This window comes from Schistocerca piceifrons, chromosome 1 (assembly GCF_021461385.2).
Source record: "Schistocerca piceifrons isolate TAMUIC-IGC-003096 chromosome 1, iqSchPice1.1, whole genome shotgun sequence".
NCBI lineage: Eukaryota > Metazoa > Arthropoda > Insecta > Orthoptera > Acrididae > Schistocerca > Schistocerca piceifrons.
In genome coordinates, this window is record NC_060138.1 from 112229321 (window position 1) to 112249861 (window position 20541).

Sequence of the window (20541 nt, forward strand, 5' to 3'; positions counted from 1 at the left end):
TTTATGCCTCGCTGTCGTGATTATGTAGCTTTTGTATGTGTCGGGATGTATTTTACACAGAACATCGTGTGGTTCACTCCATCTCTCTGTCCACCTCCTCCACCTCACGCTTCCCGTCCATCTGCTCCTGTCCCTCTCTCTGCCCATGCACGGGGTCCCGGGTTCGATTCCCGGCGGGATCATGGATTTTCACCTGCCTCGAGATGACTGGGAGTTTGTGCTATCCTCATCATTTCATCAACATTCACGAATGTGGCGAGTTTGGACTGAGCAAGGGTTGGGAATTTGTACGGGCGTTGATAACCGCGCAGGTGAGCGCCCCACAAATCAAACATCATCATCATCATCATCATCATCTCTCTGTCCATTTCCTCCCTCCCTCTCTTTCCATCTCCTCCTTCCCCTCTAAATCTATCCTCTCCTCCCCTTCATATACTCCTCCCCCTCTGCCTATGGTCCATCTGCTCTTCACTTCCTCTCTCTGTTCATGTACTCCTCCCGCTCTCTCTACCCATCTCTTCGTCCCTCTGCCGCAGTCCATTTCCTCCTCTTTCCTTACTCTGCCTGTCGCCTCTTCTCCCTCCTCCCCCCCCCCCCCTCCCTCTGTCCATCTCTTCCCTTTTTCTGTCCATTTCCATCTCCCCTCTCTCTATACAACTGCTCCTCCTCCTATTTTTTCCATCTACTTCTTTCCCTCACTGTCTCTCCACCTGCTCCTCTTCTCTTCTCTCTCCAAATTAGCACCCCGCCCCAATAGGAAGTTGCTGGTTCTTACACCCACACTATTTCTTTTCAGATAGTAAGTCATATGTGTTGGCTGAAATCGATCCAGCGGTTTAAGAGGAGTTTTTTAACCAAGGCTTTGCCTGCATGCGCACATGTCACATATATTTCTCATATACCGAATATGTTCCACACATATTTGTACACAAATTTCCCCTCTACCTGGATCGTAATTCACCCTGCTGTTTCGTTTTCACGCAGCTCTATGTTTATTACGACACAACTCTTATACTATGTGCCGCACAGCAATGTAATATTTAAAGTACATCGGCAGCATATGTGGATACCGTCTGCCAAATTTGTTGCGAATAGAGTTAGTAGCAAAGGAGTTATAGATTAAAACGTCATGCAATATGCGGCAGTATTTCACGCATCTCAGTGTTTATGACGTCACATCTCCCCAATTATGCTTCGTACAGTCACATAATTTTGGTAATATATTCTGTCTGCCAAATGTGTCGACAGTACTGTTAGTAGTAAAGAAGTAATGAATTAAAATGGCATATCTGATGCGTCAGTTTTATTGTATGAACAGCGAATATGTAGTCAGCGATAAACTTTTTTCCTTTCACTATTTTGTGCGGGTTGTCAATGAGGAACAATTCCGTAAACTTATGAAATTATGTGTAAAGTTTGTTCTAAGTCAGTAAGTGCTCTCATTCTCAAATACTGGGTGAATACAGTCTGGTGATTTGCGCGTGCCGGCCGCGGTGGTCTAGCGGTTCAGGCGCTCAGTCCGGAACCGCGCGACTGCTGCGGTCGCAGGTTCGAATCCTGCCTCGGGGATGGATGTGTGTGACGTCCTTAGGTTAGTTAGGTTTACGTAGTTCTAAGTTCTAGGGGACTGATGACCGCAGATGTTAAGTCCCATAGTGCTCAGAGCCATTTGAACCATTTGCGCGTCGTGAGCTACGCTACTTTCCTACCCTCCCCCCCCCCCCCCCCCCCCCCCATCAACAGGAAGGTGGTTCTTATCCCCACAGCGATTCTTTAAAGACAGTAAGTGATAAGTGATACGTGTACCCAGTTTGGTTGAAATCGGTCCAGTGGTTTTGTAGGAGACGTGGAACATACACACATACAGGGTGACAGTTATTGAACTATATGAAAGAAAATCATCATAGCTTCTGAACGGTTTGGGTCATTTGGATGGGTTAGTCAGTAAACAAAATTGGCGCATTTGGGGGACAGAGAGAATCCGCGTTTCATGATCGAGAAGTCCCTTCATCCTCAACGGGTGACTGTGTGGTGTGCAATGTCCAGTCACTGAATAATCGGTGCGATGCTCCTTGATGGCACAGTGATTACCGAGCGCTACGTAAAAGTTTTGGAAGATGATTTCATCCCCATTATCCAAAGTTACCACAGTTTCGACATGATGTGGCTCATGCAAGACGGAACTCGACCCCCATCGAAGCAGAAGAGTGTTTTATATCCTGGAGGAGCACTTCGGGGACCGCATTCTGGCTATGGGGTATCCAGAGGCCACTGGCATGGGCCTCGATTGGCAGCCATATTGTCCGGATCTGAAAACATCCGACTCCTTTTTGTGGGGCTGCATTAAAGACAAGGTGTACAGCAACAACCCCAAAACTATTGCTGAGCTGAAAACAGCCATTCAGGAGGTCATCGACAGCATAAATGTTCCGACACTTCAGCGAGTCTGCAGAATTTTGATATTCGTCTGCGCTGCATCATCACCAATGATGGCAGGCATGTCGACCATGTCATAAGCTAAATTCGAATATCTGTAGTGACGTTTACACGTTGAATAAAGTCTGTGTGGGCCGTGGTCTGTAATTAATTTACGTTTTTTTCATATAGTTCAATAATCGTCACCCTTTACATACGTACATCCATTTTCGTAATTTGTAAGGTTGTGTATGGAGAACACAAAACAGGAAACAAGTACGAATCGGAACAAAATTTGACTGGTGCCCTTTAAAAAAACTCTATTGATCTGTCGATGGCTCTCCATCCCAGAAAACATGATGAATACTCCCTTATCCAGAAAACTTCTTTCCTGACGCAAATTTCTCGTGACATATGATATAATCGAGCTTTCCTGAGTAAGCAGTGGTGTGCAGAGTGAAATGCTTTTTGGAAGTCACGAATTAGTGCGTCTCCCTGGCCGCCTCGATCCATGGCTTTCAAGACGTAAATGAGGATAGCGCGAGATGGGTTTCGCATGACCTTTGATATCTGAAATGTTTCAAATGGCTCTGAGCACTATGGGACTCAACTTCTGAGGTCATTAGTCCCCTAGAACTTAGAACTAGTTAAACCTAACTAACCTAAGGACATCACACACAACCATGCCCGAGGCAGGATTCGAATCTGCGACCGTAGCGGTCTCGCGGTTCCAGACTGCAGCGCCTAGAACCGCAAGGCCACTTCGGCCGGCTTTGATTTCTGAATCCATGCTGGTTGGCACAGAGAGGATCATTCTGTTCGAGATACGTCACTAAGTCTGGGTCCAGAGTATGGTCTAAGATTGTGCAACAGATTTGTGTTAACGCTATCGGACGAAAGTTCAGTATTTTGTCTACTTTTTGGTCGACACATGTGTGTCAGTGAGGGCCAGTTGGACAGAGTTGAGAAAAAATGAGGTGGTGTAAATCGATAGTTAAGAAAACTCAAAAGTGCCAGAGTACTGGACTGCTGGCGAAAGAAGACCGCCCGCAGAGCGAAATGACCATCTGCGGGAAGCTGTCGGGGCATCCCAGCGCCTGCACGCGTCCGTAACCTTGATGGCGCTTGCCATTGGCCGCAGCTCGTAATGACGTCACGGGCCCTGACCCGGCCGGTGGGAGCCGAGCGCCCGCAGGTAAGCTAACTGTCTTCCGAGTCCAGTTCTTCGCCAGGCGCCGCAGTAGGAGGTGAAGACGATTAGCGGCTCGCAGTTGTGCATCAGAGATGGGCTCCGGAACTTATGCATTCGTAGTGCTGGCAGCGTGCGCCACGGCCAGCGCTATCGTGTTCAGCGAAGACGCCAAGCCCTCCGTATACAACGGTGAGTGTTGTTCCGGAACATTTGTTGCTGCTACGGAACATTTCACTGTTCGCTATTGCGACTGCGGCCAATGACCTTGAAACTATGTAGATGAAGAACGAATCAGTTCCTTGTTTGAACGCCACGCGGCGCTGTAACCGGCATCTGTGCCGTACACAACGTCTAAATGACATGCGTTAGAATACTATGGAACACGTAAGCGTATTTCGCTAAAAAAGGCTGTTTAATGTGACGCTGAAACAGATGAACGGGCCAGTGCGTGTAGCTACGTACCAAGTGCCGCAATCAAAACATATTTCGTACGAAGAACGTAATTAGCGAAACTGCTTCGGTATTCATAGCTTCCTAGTTCTATACATCAATGCAGAAATCGAATGCAGCGGTTGAAATGTTTGGAGACATTCGCCATCATGCGCTGTGCACGCTATAATCAGGTATAAGAGGACAGAATTTGAAATAAAATAGTTCAGACATGTGTTCTACTTCTTGTGGTGTCCGAGATTAACGCATCCAATTGTTTACTAGTTCTCGTTTTTTATTCCTCATGATACAAATTTTTCATAACACGTGCGTGAAAATGCAGGTCACCTCGGTGAATTTCACACATTGTATCTTCTCGTGTTAGCCATGTTGCAGCGTCCTCTTGAAGCAACGTTACAACGACTTTCCTGCTTTTTTATCTTCAGGTACAGCGTCATAGTTTATACACCATTTTGAAGCTGCGTTGGATTTCCCCCACCCCCAACCGTAAGGGGAAAGTAGGCTTTCTCGGCAAATAGACTACTTCTGAAGGTGACTAGCAGGAAACTCGTAGCAGTGCTTCCAATCGTTAGGTTGACATATGAGAAGATTCGTCAGGTTGAAATGCATTTTAAACAGTTGACAGTCAATGTTCGGAACAACGGAACAACTAAATCAACTTGTCTTGTTTAATACTTGTGTTCGTTTATGAGGGCAGCTGCGTCCGTGTTGCGGCCTTTATATTTCACTGTTTTCACATATGCTTGTGGTGGTCGGCAGGAACGGCATCGCAGTACTGGGAATTCATCGCCGTCGAAGCAGCATTTGAAGTGCATATGCAGAAACCGACTTTAGAAAATTTGCACAATATATTCTACACATCGATACAGGCACCGTTCTTTCGTACATAGCCGTGACGTCTGAACATTAACACTCAAGAGTCCCATTTGTTACAACAGACTCCGTAACGTCACACGTGCAGCCTCTTATATTGTTCTCGCTAAGATTATGCCTTAACTGCTCCAAAAGATTCGTTCTTTCATGAAGTTTCAGCATTTAAATGGCGTACTGTTTCCTCTGCCGCAGTTTTAATATATTTTTCAAACATGGCCATCTAACCGATTACTTTGTATACGGCGAATTGCAAGCACCAAACGTACAATTTAAGGGGTTTCGTCCCTCTGTTGGTAAAAATGCTCTGAGGGTTCCACACAAACTTCATTACGTATATATACCCGTAGTTGTCCTAAACCTCAACAATTTTTGCCGCTTATCGATAACGATTCTGGCAAGATATCGGTCCCGGAAATTTTAAGATTTTCGAAAATGTTTTAATTTTAAGTTTTAAGTTTACATTTCTGGTTTATTTTAGCATTTGATACTGTAATTGTATAGCTACGAATTAACAATTTTCGGATTTATTATTTTACTTGGTCGGTAAAACCTCCCTTCTTGCGAAATTTCACTATTCTGGATCAACTGGAAGTGCTCTGTAGGTTTTAATAAGTGAGTCTGTATCAAAATATGTGACATAAAGAATCGTATCTTTTAATTGCATTGACTTGGAAGCTTAAATTTTTTACAGAGCCTAAGCGGCTTCGGCATAGATACGAAAATAAACAGCTGAATTCAAAGGGAAAAATTCATACCATGTTTCTCAATGGGATGTCATGAAAAGACAGCAACTTTCGATACTATAAAGGCAACTTGCTATATTTCCTGAAGGCAGTGGTGAATCAGATTAAAAAACTGAATGTTGAGATGTATTTATTCTATCACTGTTTATCTACTAAATTACTTGATGCATTTAAACATTGAATTCGTAACTGCTCTGTGATATTTTGAAGCACTTCGCGTTTGGCTAAAGAAAGAGGAAATACACTTTGTGATCAAAAGTATCCGGAAACCTGGCTGAAAATGGCTTAAAAGATTTTGGCGCCCTCCATCGGTAATGCTGGAATTTAATATGGTGTTGACCCACCCTTAGTCTTGATGATAGCTTTCACTCTCGCAGGCATACGTTCAATCAGGTGCTGGAAGGTTTCTTGGGGAATGGCAGCCGACTCTTCACGGAGTGCTGCACTGAGGAGAGGTATCGATGTCGATCTGTGAGGCCTGGTACGAAGTCTGCGTCCACAACATCCCAGAGGGGTTCTATAGGATTCAGGTCAGGACTATGTGCAGGCCAGTCCATTACACGGATGTTATTGTCGTGTAATCACTCCGCCACAGACCGTGCATTATGAACAGGTGCTCGATCGTGTTGAAAGATGCAGTTGCTATCCCCCGAATTGCTCTTCAACAGTGGGAAGCAGGAAGGTGCTTAAAACATTAATGTAGGGCTGTACTGTGATAGTGCCGCGCAAAACAAGAGCTGCAAGCCCCCTCCATGAAAACACCACCGCCTCGGAATTTTACTGTTGGCACTACCCACGCTGGCAGATGACGTTCACTGGGCATTCGCCATACCCATAACCTGCCATCAGATCGCCACATTGTGTACCGTGATTCGTCCCTCCAAACAACATTTTTCCACTGTTCAATCGTCTAATGTTTACGCTGCTTACACCAAACGAGGCGTCGTTTGGCATTTACCGGCGTGATGTGTGGCTTATGAACAACCGCTCGACCATGACAGCCAAGGTTTCTCACCTCGTAGTACTAGCAATGGATCCTGATGCAGTGTGTAATTCCTGTGTGATGGTCTGGATAAATGTCTGCCTATTACACATTAGACCCTCTTCAACTGTCGGTGGTCTCTGTCAGAAAACAGACGAAGCCAGCCTGTACGCTTTTGTGGTGTACGTGACCCTTCACGTTTCCACTTCACTATCACGTCGGAAACGGTAGATCTAGGTATGTTTAGGCGTGTGGAAATTCAGCGTACAGACGTATGACAAGTGACACACAATCACCTGACCACGTTCGAAGTCCGTGAATTCCGCGGAGCAACCCATTCTGCTCTCTCGCGATGTCTAATGACTACTGAGGTCGCTGATATGGAGTACCTAGCAGTAGGTGGAACACTATGCACCTAATATGAAAAACTTACGGTTTTTTTAAAGGGAACGGTGAGAGGTCGAAATCTGTATATTTGGAGGGGTAGAAGATTAATTATGGTACCCACGAAACGTACAAGCGTTCGTGGCTAGCAAGCGATGTAGCCTGCATCACAATTGAGAAGACGTAAGTAGTCAATCGCCTATTCCATACAAACATGGAAATACATGCGTGGTGGGAGAAGGGGAGGGGGGGGTGGGGGCGGGGGGGGAGGAAGACGACTCACATCGGGATGACCCGATTGACATCTGATAGCAGTTCTCGAAGTGTCCATTGCCTTCACCACTGCATTTTCTCGGATTGTGCTTCTTACAAAACCCCCACACAGGATCTCCTTCAGCTGGTTGAAATGAGGCGCTCCTCAAAAATAGCTCGTAGGAGCTCTGTTTAAACGCTAGCAAGCTGCACGAATAACGCTATTGAATAAACCAACTGAAGAAAACCGTAAGCGAAAATACTGAGTAAAGCTCAACCCACTCCTTCATAGGGATTTTTTAATAAAATTGATGCTTCTTTTTTTTCTCTCCCACTATAATGATTAGTAGTGCGGGATTAGCCCAGCGGTCTCAGGCGCTGCAGTCATGGACTGTGCGGCTGGTCCCGGCGGAGGTTCGCGTCCTCCCTCGGGCATGGGTGTGTGTGTTTGTCCTTAGGATAATTTAGATTAAGTAGTGTATAAGCTTATTGACTGATGACAAAAAAGAAAGAAAGCGTCGAATGTGTGTGTGCTCTTGAGAGATCAGACTGACGTTTAACAATAAGGCCGGTGCGTGTTCTACAAATATGTCCACGAAAATCTGCGGAAAAGTATGAGTAGAGCGAGACCAGACATTGCAGACAAGTGGATGCTGCACCATGACAACGCCCCGAGTCACACGCCCACTTCCATCGCGGAATATTTGACCTCAAAAGGCATTTCTGTTGTTCCACAGCCCCCCTATTCACCTGATGAATCCTTGATTTTTTTCTTTTCCCGAAATTGAGAAACGTCTTAAAAGGACGTCATTTTCGGTTTTTTAAGAACATTCAAAAGAGTGCGACCGACATGTTAAACGGCTTACCAGTTGAAGTCTTTCAGCGCTGCTACCAAGACGGGGAACAACGACACCGCCAGTGTATAGCTTCCGAAGGAAACTATCTTGTAGGGGACAATGTTATTGTTTGGAAAAAACTTTGTTAGGAAAAAATCTGTCTCATTACTTTTCTCACACACCTCGTATATTTATCTGTACACTACTGGAACCAATAAAGGCAAGGAGGTTGTTACCATGTTTTTAGCCTGCAGAAAGGATCCATACTTTTTTGTGCAGGCAGCGAATTGGAAAAGTTCAAGAAGTTACATTGTATCAAAAGGCTCAAGATCCATCCGTTGAACAGTAACGTTGATTTTTTTTTCCGAGTATTGGGACGATACCAGCGAGGAGGAGACATCAAAGTGATGTGAAGACAATACCACGGTCAATGGATGCTGAGAGGAAGCTCATGCGACTGTTGATCATTTCACTTGAAAAAAGTCATGGGAGAAAAGACAAGTAATTAAGTTATAGTTACAACGCAGCCAACTTTTAAAACACAATCTACAAATTTGCACCACGAAAAATGTTACCATCCAGGTTCATGAGACACATTCCTTACGAATCTTTTCTCCGACCGTAATATTTCCTTCTTTTTTTCCTCGCTTTCTCTGACCATAGCGGAATAACAAACTGATAATTTAAATTATTTCACAAAGGAAAATAGAGGAAGTTTACTGAGCTAATGGCTCTGAAACGACCACAAAATGCTGCGCAGATACGCAGATCGACATCATTCGAGCAACACGCACTTCATCTTGAAACCCTCCTATCGCTGGGTATTAGAAGATGCAGTAGTCAAGAGTGACTAACATTTAACTGCACTGCATCATAACGTATCGTCAATGCATTAAATGTTCGCTAATCTGCGAGAAATGTTGAAATAATGTTCTCCATGAGTATCGACCGAAGATAGTGTGTACGTTGCATAAGACTAACGATGAAGTAACGTTTTTAATGGGAGTAACTTATCTTCTGTCGTTTTATAGTGTGCTGTATCCTAATATGGAAACAAAACTGGCTTGTCACCTTCCATCACTTAACACTCAGGCCTTTTAAAGAGGGCATTATAGCGACTTTTCTTTTTATTACGCGAGTGGTAAACTACGGCAACGGGTCAAAATTGGTCTACAATAAACTGGCCTCCTAGTAAATTTTTGAATCGTGGAGAAAAAGTTTTGCGCCGCAAGAAACTCGTGGATCTGAAAACATTTCTACTACCACCTTCTAACTTTGAACTAATGAAAAATATCATGGGTGGCCCAATGATGGAGAATTATGCACATATCTCTGGGAGGTTACCTCACCTATCAGAAGCGAAATTCAAAGATGGCGTGTTTGTTGTACCTGACGTTCGAAAAATGTTAGATTCCAGCTTTGAATAAAAAATGAATATGAATGAGAACAAGGACTAGGTATCAAAAAAATGGCTCTGAGCACTATGGGACTCAACTGCTGAGGTCATTAGTCCCCTAGAACTTAGAACTAGTTAAACCTAACTAACCTAAGGACATCACAAACATCCATGCCCGAGGCAGGATTCGAACCTGCGACCGTAGCGGTCTTGCGGTTCCAGACTGCAGCGCCTTTAACCGCACGGCCACTTCGGCCGGCGACTAGGTATCAATCAAGGATGTTGTTACTGTGTTTTTAGCCTGCAAAAAGGGTCCATACTATTTTTCTGTGCAGCCAACTAATTGGAAAAATCCAAGAAGTTACACTGAATCACGAGGCTCAAGATCCATCCTTTGAACAGTAAGCTTGACTTTTTCCGAAAGCTGGGGCGATGCCAGTAAGGAGGAGACATCAAAGCGATGTAAAGACAATACCAGGGTCTCCGGAATACCAGTATGATGGGAGACGGCTGTTGATCATTTCACTTGCAAAACAAATTCATGGGAGAAAAAACTATATCTGATGCCTTAAGAAGAGAGAAGAGAAACATAAGCCACTGAAAACACAATTCCTGTTTAATGAAGGTGTTTTCACCTTTGTTGTTGTTCTGGTCCGGTCCTATGCAGCTTTTCGCACCACTCTATCCTGTGCAAGCCTCTTCATCTCCGAAAAACTACAGCACCCGGCATCCATTTGAGCCTGCTGACAATATTCACGCCTTGGCCTGTTCCACAATTTTTACCCCCCCCCCCCCCCCACTTCCCTCCATTATCAAACTGATGATTCCTTGATGGCTCAGGATGCGTCCCGTCAAACGATTCATTGTTTTAGTCAGTTTTGCCATAAATCTTTTTCTCCCAATTCGATTCAGTACCTCACCATTAGTTACTCGATCTATCCATGTAATCCTAAACATTCAGCTATAGCACCACATTTGAAAAGCTTCTATTTTCTATTTATCTCAACTATTTATTTCCCACTTTTCACTTCTGTCATGGCTACACTTCAAATAAATACCTGCAGAAGAGACTTCCCTGTTTGATATTTATCTTTTCAGGAAAGCCTTTCTTGCTATTGTCAGTATGCATTTTATACCTTCTCTACTGTGGCCATCACTAAGGTATTTTACTACCCAAATAGCAAAACTCATCCATTTCTTTTAGCGTCCCCTCTCCTACTGTCATTCCTTCAGCATTACCTGAGTTAATTCGACTACATTTCATTAGACTTGCTTTGCTTCTGTCGATGTCCATCTTATAACCCTTTTTAAAGACACTAGCCATTCCATCCAAGTGCTCTTCAGAGTACTTTTGTGCCTCTGATAGGATTACAATTTCATCAGCAAAATTCATGCTTAATCTTCTCCTTGAACCTTAATCTTCTTTCGAAATTTCTTCTTGAATTTTTTAATCTTATTCAATATCCAGATTGAATAACATTGGGTACATGCTAAAACCCTGTCCCACTCCCTTGTGAACCATTGCTTCCCTTTCATGTCCTTAGACTTTCATGTTCATACCTCAATGAAAACTTTGTTCATATTGACAATTCCACAGTAGGACTTTTAAGCTCTGATATGGAAGCTGTATGAGAGGTAGTCATAAAGTTTCTCACCTCGAAAAATCAAGCTGTGACCCTGAAACTTGCTGGTGGTGTTAATCCTTCTCTGCACATTCACCCTTCAGTGAGACACATTTTTCCCAAAGATTGACGGTTTGTTGGAGGCCTTTGTTGTATAAAGCATAGATCAGAATAACAAAGTGATTGATAGTTGAGCATGGGAAGGAGGGATGTTGTTAGTCGGCTGTTAAGCGTATAGCGCAATATGGTAGCAGCATCTGTGATCTCCGAACCGAGTACGTTCATATGTTCGTTGTTAACGTGAAGTATGGAGTTTGCTTTGCTTGGTCATAATAGTGTTCCCTAAACAACTTTTCACTTAGCATCACACATTCTGTAAAAGAAAGAAACCGCACAAAGAAACAAAGGAAAGAACAATCACAACAGTTATGTTAATACACTGCAATTGTTGTCCACAGTTGAGTAGCAGAGCGATGTGACAACTGTGCACAGGACAGAGGATGTGACCAAACTGTGCTCTGATTGCTTGTTGCTATGATAGCTGTCCTGTAAACACATAGCTGTCGGTCACTTTGTCATTCTGATCCTGGTTATAGAAGCCTGCATGTCGGCTGTTCGGGAAAAGGTCCATCTCGAAAATCAACTCGTTGTCGTCCTGGAAATGTCTGCCGTGCAATTGTATCTTCATCTGAGGAAACAGGGACAAGTCAGTGAGTGCCTTATCAGGAGAAACGGGGTTCAGGCAAAAAAATTATGGCTCAAGATGCAGCATGTGTGACTGCCCTGTGCAGAATGAGCTGAGACACTTTCGAGGAGGAAAAAAACACCCTCGGACAACTCTCCGCCAAATTCCATCTTTACATCCTCCTGTAATTTCTTCAGGAGATTGGGACAGTAAGCTCCTGTGACAGGTTACCTCTAAGAAGCAATATGTGTCAGCATCATATCATAGTGTCCCAAAAAAATTAATAAATAACCACTCCAGTTACTACAATTTGTTTATCTTGGTCCACGACTGGTTGTGGCGATTATGGTGAAACCATTTTCTAGTGGATCTCCAAGCAACAAGTAATGCTTCACCATACCAAAATTTTCAGATCCATTATAAAATGGCTACAATATGAACACCACAACAAGTCTTGGACGAAAATAAACATTGTAGCAACTGGACCACTTATTCATTAATTCAAAATATAGTTGCAGAGCGGCAGCGCTCCCCAAACATGGGTAAATTGACGTTGATAGTCCCAAAGGACACTCAGCATCGCCTTGCCAGTTGAGTCCACATGGTTCCATTGCTATCTTTGCTCTAGAGCCTCCCATTCTTACACTCAGTACTCGTTCATGGCCAAAGGTGGATAAAGACGTTACCTGGTCTGGACTGACACAGCTGCAACATTTCTGCTGCCTGTTGGTTCAGAGGGCAATTTGAATGGGTGTGAGCAGGTGCTGTGCTTTGTTCAAAACGTGCAAGATGTTACAAACTGATTCTTACCGGGTTCTCGCTTTTTGCGATATCGTCTCGAATATGATACACAGATCTTAGACCAGCTGGGTTTCCGCTTCTCTTACGTTTACTGTGTCTTCAGAGGTGATCTGAAAGTTGGCCACTGCGCATCAGCCACGTTATCCTGTGTGGACAGGATGAGGTGGTTGATGCGCAGTGGCCAACTTTCGTCCAGAGCGCTGGGCGAGTACACTTGTTTGTTCGGAAGAGGAGGCTGGTAGTGTTCACCACCTTTCGGCCAGTCAGCGATGACAGAACCGAGGGGCACGTATTGTAATCTTTCTCATACGATTTTACAGAAACTACTCGGTAAAAAAAAAAAAAAAAAAAAAAAAAAAAAAAAAAAAAAATCATTTTTGCGTTACTTGTAGCTTTACACTAGGATCGCTCCAAAAGAAATGCACACTATTTTTTTAATCCCTCTTTTATTCTACATGTCTGTAGTGTGTAGATACATCCTTTAGGAACAATATTTTCATTTCTCCACATAATTTCTATCCCTCTCAACTGCCGTACGCCATCTTGGAACCAGCGCCTGTATACCCACACAGTAAAATTCTGGAACAACCTGTTGGAGCCACTGTTTGGTCGCGTGCACAATGGAGTCATCATCTTTAAACCTTGTTCCACGAAGAGTGTCTTTCAGTTTCCCAAAGAGATGATAGTCACATGGAGCCAGGTCAGGACTGTAAGGCGGGTGTTTCAGTCTTGTCCATTCAAGTTTTGTGATCGCTTCCATGGTTTTTTGACTGACATGTGGCCATTCATTGTCGTGCAACAGCAAAACATCCTGCTTTTGCCAATGTGGTTGAACACGACTCAGTCGAGCTTGAAGTTTCTTCAGTGTCGTCACATATGCATCAGAATTAGTGGTGGTTCCACTTGGCATGATGTCCACAAGCAAGAGTTCTTCGGAATCGAAAAACACTGTAGCCATAACTTTTCCAGCAGAAGGTGTGGTTTTGAATTTTTTTCCTTGGGTGAATTTGCATGATGCCACTCCATTGATTGCCTCTTCGTCTCTGGTGAAAAATGATGGAGTCATGTTTCATCACCTGTCACAATTCTTCCAAGAAATTCATCTCCATCATTCTCGTACTATTCCAAAAGTTCACTGCATACCGTTTTTCTTGTTTCTTTGTGAGCCACTGTCAACATCCTGGGAACCCACCTGGCACAAACCTTTTTTAACGCCAACACTTTCAGTATTCTGCAAACACTTCTTTCCCCTATCCCAACGTAGCGTGACAATTCGTTCACTGTGATGCGTCTGTCAGCAGTCACCAATTCGTTAACTCTCTGCACATTGCCTGGAGTGTGTGCAGTACGAGGCCTGCCGCTGCGAGGGCAATCCTCAATATTGCTGTGCCCGCTTTCATCATGTAACCAGCTTGCCCACCGACTAACTGTACTGCGATCGACAGCAGCATCTCCATACACCTTTTTCAACCTCTTGTGGATGTTTACCACTGTCTCGTTTTCACAGCACAGAAATTATATGACAGCACGTTGCTTCTGACGAATGTCAAGTGTAGCAGCCATTTTGAAGACATGCTGTGATGGCGCCACTCACGGGAACAGTTTGAACAAAGTTTGAAAACAAGCGGGAAGGCTGTATCTACACACTGTAAGACTTTCACACATGCAGAATGAAAACTGTATTTTTACAAAAATAGTGTGCATTTTTTTGGAGTGACCCTTGTGTGTCAGCCTCATGATGATGCACCCATCATTTCCTTAACGGTTATAGTTATTGTGATATTTACATGGAACTAACAAACTGCGCGAAAATTGAAAAAGTTTGTAATGAAAAATGGGAGCCGCTGTGATTTTGCATTTAGTGCATATTACATAATACGTTGCTGCGTGTGAAATTTAGCTAACATATAGAATTTTTTTCAGACTTGGGTGGAGGTCTCTGTCAGCAATCTCGAGAAAATTGATCTGATGTAGCACACTGATTTGCGATCGTGCCGTGCCAGCGATAAAGCCAGAATGAAATATCCGCAACATTCGTCATGTTACGTAAACGGGCCGGCCGGAGTGGCCGTGCGGTTCTAGGTGCTACAGTCTCGAGCCGAGCGACCGCTCCGGTCGCAGGTTCGAATCCTGCCTCGGGCATGGATGTGTGTGATGTCCTTAGGTTCGTTAGGTTTAATTAGTTCTAAGTTCTAGGCGACTGATGACCTCGGAAGTTAAGTCGCATAGTACTCAGAGCCATTTGAACCATTTGAACCGTAAACGGTTTCAGGTACCGAGATGAGATTCTGGCAAAGTATAGCACATAAAGAAGAGAATATTTTACCATATGGTTAGTATTCAAAACTTCATTATCTGCCATGTTATTCCACTAACAACAGACTTTTTCGATGAAAGAACGTAATTTTGGGGGCCATTGACAGCTGGTGAGTTTCCGAACAACATAACTGAAGAGATTCCATGTTTATTTTGTACTGAGGATGTGATTTCTTTAATAAGCTACTGACCGTACTTTTCCTCAGTTCCTCAGTTCCTCACTTAATAAACTTAATAAACCACTCTTTGAAAATTCTCTCGCAGTTGCGTCTGCACAACATGTAAACTCTGCTGTATTCTGGAAAAAAGAAACAAATTTTAACGTGGCAGCAAGAGAAATGTCTAGGTTTTACTCAAAATTCACCACTCATGGCTCTTCTCTGGAAGTTACAAATGGTTAACAAGCCGAGCGAAAATGGATCACTGAATTTTCAGCGGAATTCTTTTTAGATGTTAATCAATGCAGTGCAAGTGCGGGCACATCGGAGCTCCACTTAATATTTAAAATGTGAGCGTAAGCTTCAGTTCAGAGCGGCACTTCCCCTCCAGCTCTCGTCTTTTCCCCTACAGCCCGTTCAAAATGGTTCGAATGACTCCCCATTTCTGCCCTCTTTATTGCTCATGAAAACCACACATTGCATGTTGTACCACCATACAGCGAGACCTTCAGAGACGATGGTCCAGATTGCCCAGTAGCACGTGCTCTTGCATTGATGCATGCCTGTATTCGTCGTGGCATACTATCCACAAGATCATCAAGGCACTGTTGGTCCAGATTGTCCCATTCCTCAACAGCGATTCAGCATAGATCCCTCAGAGTGGTTGGTGGATTACATCGCCCATAAAACTCCCTTTTCAATCTATCCCAGGCTTGTTCGATAGGGTTCATGTCTGGAGAACATGCTGGCCACTCCAGTCGAGTGATGTCGTTATCCTGTAGGAAATTCACAAGATGTGCACGATGGGGACGCGCATTGTCGTCCATCAAGACGAATGCCTCGTCAATATGCTGCCGATATGGTTGCACTGTCGGTCGGAGGATGACATTCACTTATCATACAGCCGTTTTGGCGCATTCCATGACCACCAGCGGTGTACGTCGGCCCCACATAATGCCACCCCAAAACAGCAGGGTATCTCCACGTTGCTGCTCTCGCTGGTCAGTGTGTCTAAGGCGTTCAGCCTGACCGGGTTCCCTCCAAACACGTCTCCGACGATTGTCTGGTTGAATGCACATGCGACACTCATCGGTGAAGAGAACGTGAAGCCCATCCTAAGCGTTCTATTCCGCATGTTTTTGGGCCCGTCTGTACCGCGCTGCACGGTGTCGTGGTTGCAAAGATGGACCTCGCCAGGGACGTCAGGAGTGAAGTTGCGCATCGTACAGCCTATTGTGCACAGTTTGAGTCGTAACATGACGTCCTGCGGCTGCACGAAAAGCATTGTTCAATATGGTCGTGTCGCTGACAGGGTTCCCCCGACCCATAATCCGTAGTTAAGGGTCATCCACTGCAGTAGTGGCCCTTGGGCGGCCTGAGCGAGGCATGTCATCGACAGTTCCTGTCTCTCCGTATGTCCTGCACGTCAGAACATCTCTTTCTTTCACCCCGAGATGTCTGGACACTTCCCTTGTTGAGACTCTTTCTGGCATAAAGTAACAATGCGGACGCGATCGAACCGCGTTATTGACCGTCTAGGCATGGTTGAACTACAGACAACAAGAGCCATGTACTTCCTTCCTGGTGGAATGACTGGAACTGATCGGCTGTCGGACCCCCTCCGACTAATAGGCTGCTCAGGCATGGTTGTTTACATCTTTGGGCGGGTTTAGTGACATCTCTGAACAGTCAAAGGGACTGTGTCTTGATACAATATCCACAGCCAATGTCTATCTTCAGGACTCCTGGGAACCAGGGTGATGCAAAACTTTTTTTGATGTGTGTATAAAATTTCTCTCTCTACCCCCAGTCTTCTCTGCACCTCATTTATCACTTTGTCTACCCATTTTATCCATTCTGTCCTCTTCAAAATCCACATCTCAAATACTTGTACTCTTCTTTTTTCTTCCTCTTTCCTCAGTGTCCATGCCTCAGCTCTGTATAATGCCACGCTCTGTAAAAAGCTCGTTGCCAGGCTCTTCCTCGTATCCCTGTCCATGCACCCACATAGAAGCCTCCTTTTTAAATGCCTTTTTGGCCATTGTTATGCATGTTTTCACCTCCTTGTTACATCTCATGCCGTTCGTAGTTATGCTTCCCAGATCTCTGTAAGCACTAACTTGTTATAATCTTCCTGTCCTAGCTTTTTAGTTGTCCTTATTTTCTTGCACTTAACACCATAATTCTCTTTTTCTTATTAATTCTCATTCCGAATTGCTCAAAGGTCTTGTTTCTTTTAACATTCCAGTCGTAGTTCTGTGGTTCTCTTCCAAAAACACCATATGATCTGTAAATCGAATACATTCTATCCTCCTAACACCAACCCGAACTCCTCTTTTTCCTTTCAAATATTTCCGAATAATATGCGCCAAATATATGTTACAGAGTATTTCCTGTTAGAGGTATTGGTTCTTAATGAGCCTTCTATCCCTCCAGTCGAGTCCGCGTGCAAGATCTTGTTCGCTGCAGATTAAATATCACAATATTTTGGTCGTGTTGAAAGTGTAAATGTACAACAAAATCAAACGCGATATTACACATAAGAATGCAGTGCCCATCCTCTACTTGGTGCACATGCAAACCACAATATAACCATTGCGCAACTTGCACACAGGAGGTTCAGAAATGGTTCAAATGGCTCTGAGCACTATGGGACTTAACATCTGAGGTCATGAGTCCCCTAGAACTTAGAACTACTTAAACGTAACTAACCTAAGGGCATCACACACATCCATGCCCAAGGCAGGATTCGAACCTGCGACGGTATCAGTCGCGCGGTTCCAGAATGAAACGCCTAGAACCGTTCGGCCACACCGGCCGGCATACGTACAAGGTAATCGTTTAAAGCAGTGAGGTGTATATACTATTTTTTCACTACCGAAAAGCATTTGTCTCAATACCGTTCTAATGCTTATTAACGGAAGTACCTAAAAGCATTTGTCTCAATATCGTTCTAATGCTTATTAACGGAAGTACGATCATATACGGGTATCATAGGAAATTTGTGACTAGCGGATTTCATCGTAGGGGCGATGTAGCATATTGTCTTAGACGGAGAGTCATCGATTGAAGAAAACTCTCCCAGGGAAGTTCCTTGTGACCCTTGTCGTTCATTTTAATGATCTGGCGAATAATGTTAATATTTATCTCAGAGTTTTTGCAGATGATGCTATGATCTGTGTTGAATTATCCTCTGAGAAAAGCTTTCAAAGTGGTGCACGTACTGTTAACTTGCTTTAAACCTTCAGAAACTTAAAGCAGTGCACTTCATCATCGCAAGACGTAGTCTCCTCTTATTAAACATCTTATCGCACACAAATACTCCTACATAAAAAAGTAAATCTGAAACGGAATACAACATTGTAGTACCTGTGTTATCCTGAATTATGATGCTAAGTTCCTTCAGAAATGCTTGCATATGGCTGACGACACACATATGTTTGGTTCTGGTCATGAGTTGTGCTCGTGTAGCCAAATGGTAAGGCGACCGCTCGCGATAAGCGAGAAATCCGGGTTCTAGACCTGGTCAAGCACAAATTTTCACTGTCGTCATTCCATTATATAGCTGGTGGTTATCCATATTCGCAATTGTGAATACGTTTCATGAAATGGAATGATCACATGGTCAGGTTCCTAGGTAAACCAGATGGCAGAATGCAGTTCGCCGTTGCTGGGATACTGGGAAAGAAGTTTGCTTACAAAACAGTTAGTGCCTCAAATACTACACACACATTTTTCTCCCCAGGGCTTACCACTCTTTGGTGAGTATGTGCTTGGCTACCAAGGTGGCCCAGCCATAGCAGAACTGCTATGTTTTTCATTTTAAACAACTTTCAAACTTGAACACTTTCTAGCAAAATTCATACAACTGCTAATCTAATGCATTAAAATTGTTTGCAGAGCGGTACTTCATAAAATCAAATCAAATAATGTGCAGTTAACTTACTCTAGTCAAGGGAACATTGTGCATGACTAAGAGACGGAAATAAAACCATTTCTACTACAAATAACTTAAAACTTATATTACAACATCCCATTATAACACTTTCTAATAAATCCAAACAACAAATGAGCAAAATACTCTGGCTGACAAATAAAGTGAGCCTATCAAACACAGTTATAGGCCCTATTGTATTTATAATCTTTCAGTAATCAACACGCTTCTTACCTAATCACAGCACGCCGAGACATTTAATCAGTTATTCTTCTTGCTCCTCACACGCAAATTGAACCAAGAAACGCTAACACATAATGCAACAATAAGTACCGTCAGTCATGCACCTGACAGCATTAAGAGTTTAGATGTAAATGTAGAATATGGAAACTCGTAACGTATGGTTAAATTAATGATGTCACATAAGTCGTATTTTCATTCCACCAATACCGACCTAAGTTCCCTTTGATTTTCCTTAATCTTCCACTGAGAACGCAGAAATCTGACTTCACGTGGAAAACTGCAAGGACTCCATCTTTTGTGACAATTCTATGGATTAGGGATGGCGGTTATCGCTCATACAACCAACATTCGGTTATATCGGTTTTTTTTCAACGCCAGTTTAACGTGACTGTTAAAATAACCCGAAATAACCGTTTTCTGAAATAAACTATTTTCTGTTTTTTATTATTATTTCCTATTATATACGCAGAACTCCAACAAAGATTGAAAAATTTTGGGTCCTTCACTTTCAAGATATATAGAATAAAAATATTAAATTAAATAGGCATATAAAAGAACAGTCCGTTCACTGTTCGATTCTCGAAAGGTGATAAGTGGTTGAATACTGCAAAAAACCACAGGTATTCTCCTATTGATTCTAACTTTTTGAAACTCAGCTCAAGAACAATATTGTAATCGAGGATCATACCACTGTTTGGGGATTATGAATAACCACTGCACGAGGATGACAATGACTGTGCAGACCTATAATTTTCATGTTAATTTGACAGTTTTCAAAGAGTATAAGCAGATAAAAGTATATTATGTAGACACAGGCTGCAGATGAGCTACTTTCTTTTTGTATCGTAAAGTACGAATAAATTGTAAAATTTTAAGTTTTATTCTCGCATGATGTCGCAAGTTTGTCGTGGCTCCTCCTGTTTTTAATCTATTAAAGCAAATTGAACATTGTACTTCACCGATACCGCACTTTGCAAAATACTTCCAGAGTAGGCATAGTGCCATTCCGTTGTCCGCCGATGGCAGTCAGAGCATTCGGAGGCAAATCTTGCACACCCCATGTACACGCGTATCATCTAATAGGCCATGCCACAAGGTACCCGATATACTCTCAGCGACGCTGTACCAATTCTTATCCCATGTGTTTGACGGCATCATTGTTAAAATAGCATTGGTTGCTTTTCCCATTTTCTATTATAACGCAATATTTCAAAGGAATGTAAATTGTACGAATCAAAATTACACCTTTTCTTTAAAAA

General features: G+C 43.3%; 1 protein-coding gene across 1 annotated transcript in view; it reads left to right on the top strand.

Annotated features, from left to right (window-relative positions):
• Positions 1 to 3646: 3646 nt before the first annotated feature.
• Positions 3647 to 20541, top strand: part of LOC124788084 (serine protease snake-like) — an 80013-nt gene continuing 63118 nt past the window's right edge. The window contains exon 1 of the mRNA XM_047255185.1: positions 3647 to 3796. Within this exon, the coding sequence (XP_047111141.1) occupies positions 3700 to 3796 (97 nt within the window). The 5' untranslated portion in view covers positions 3647 to 3699. The remainder of the gene's footprint in view (positions 3797 to 20541) is intronic.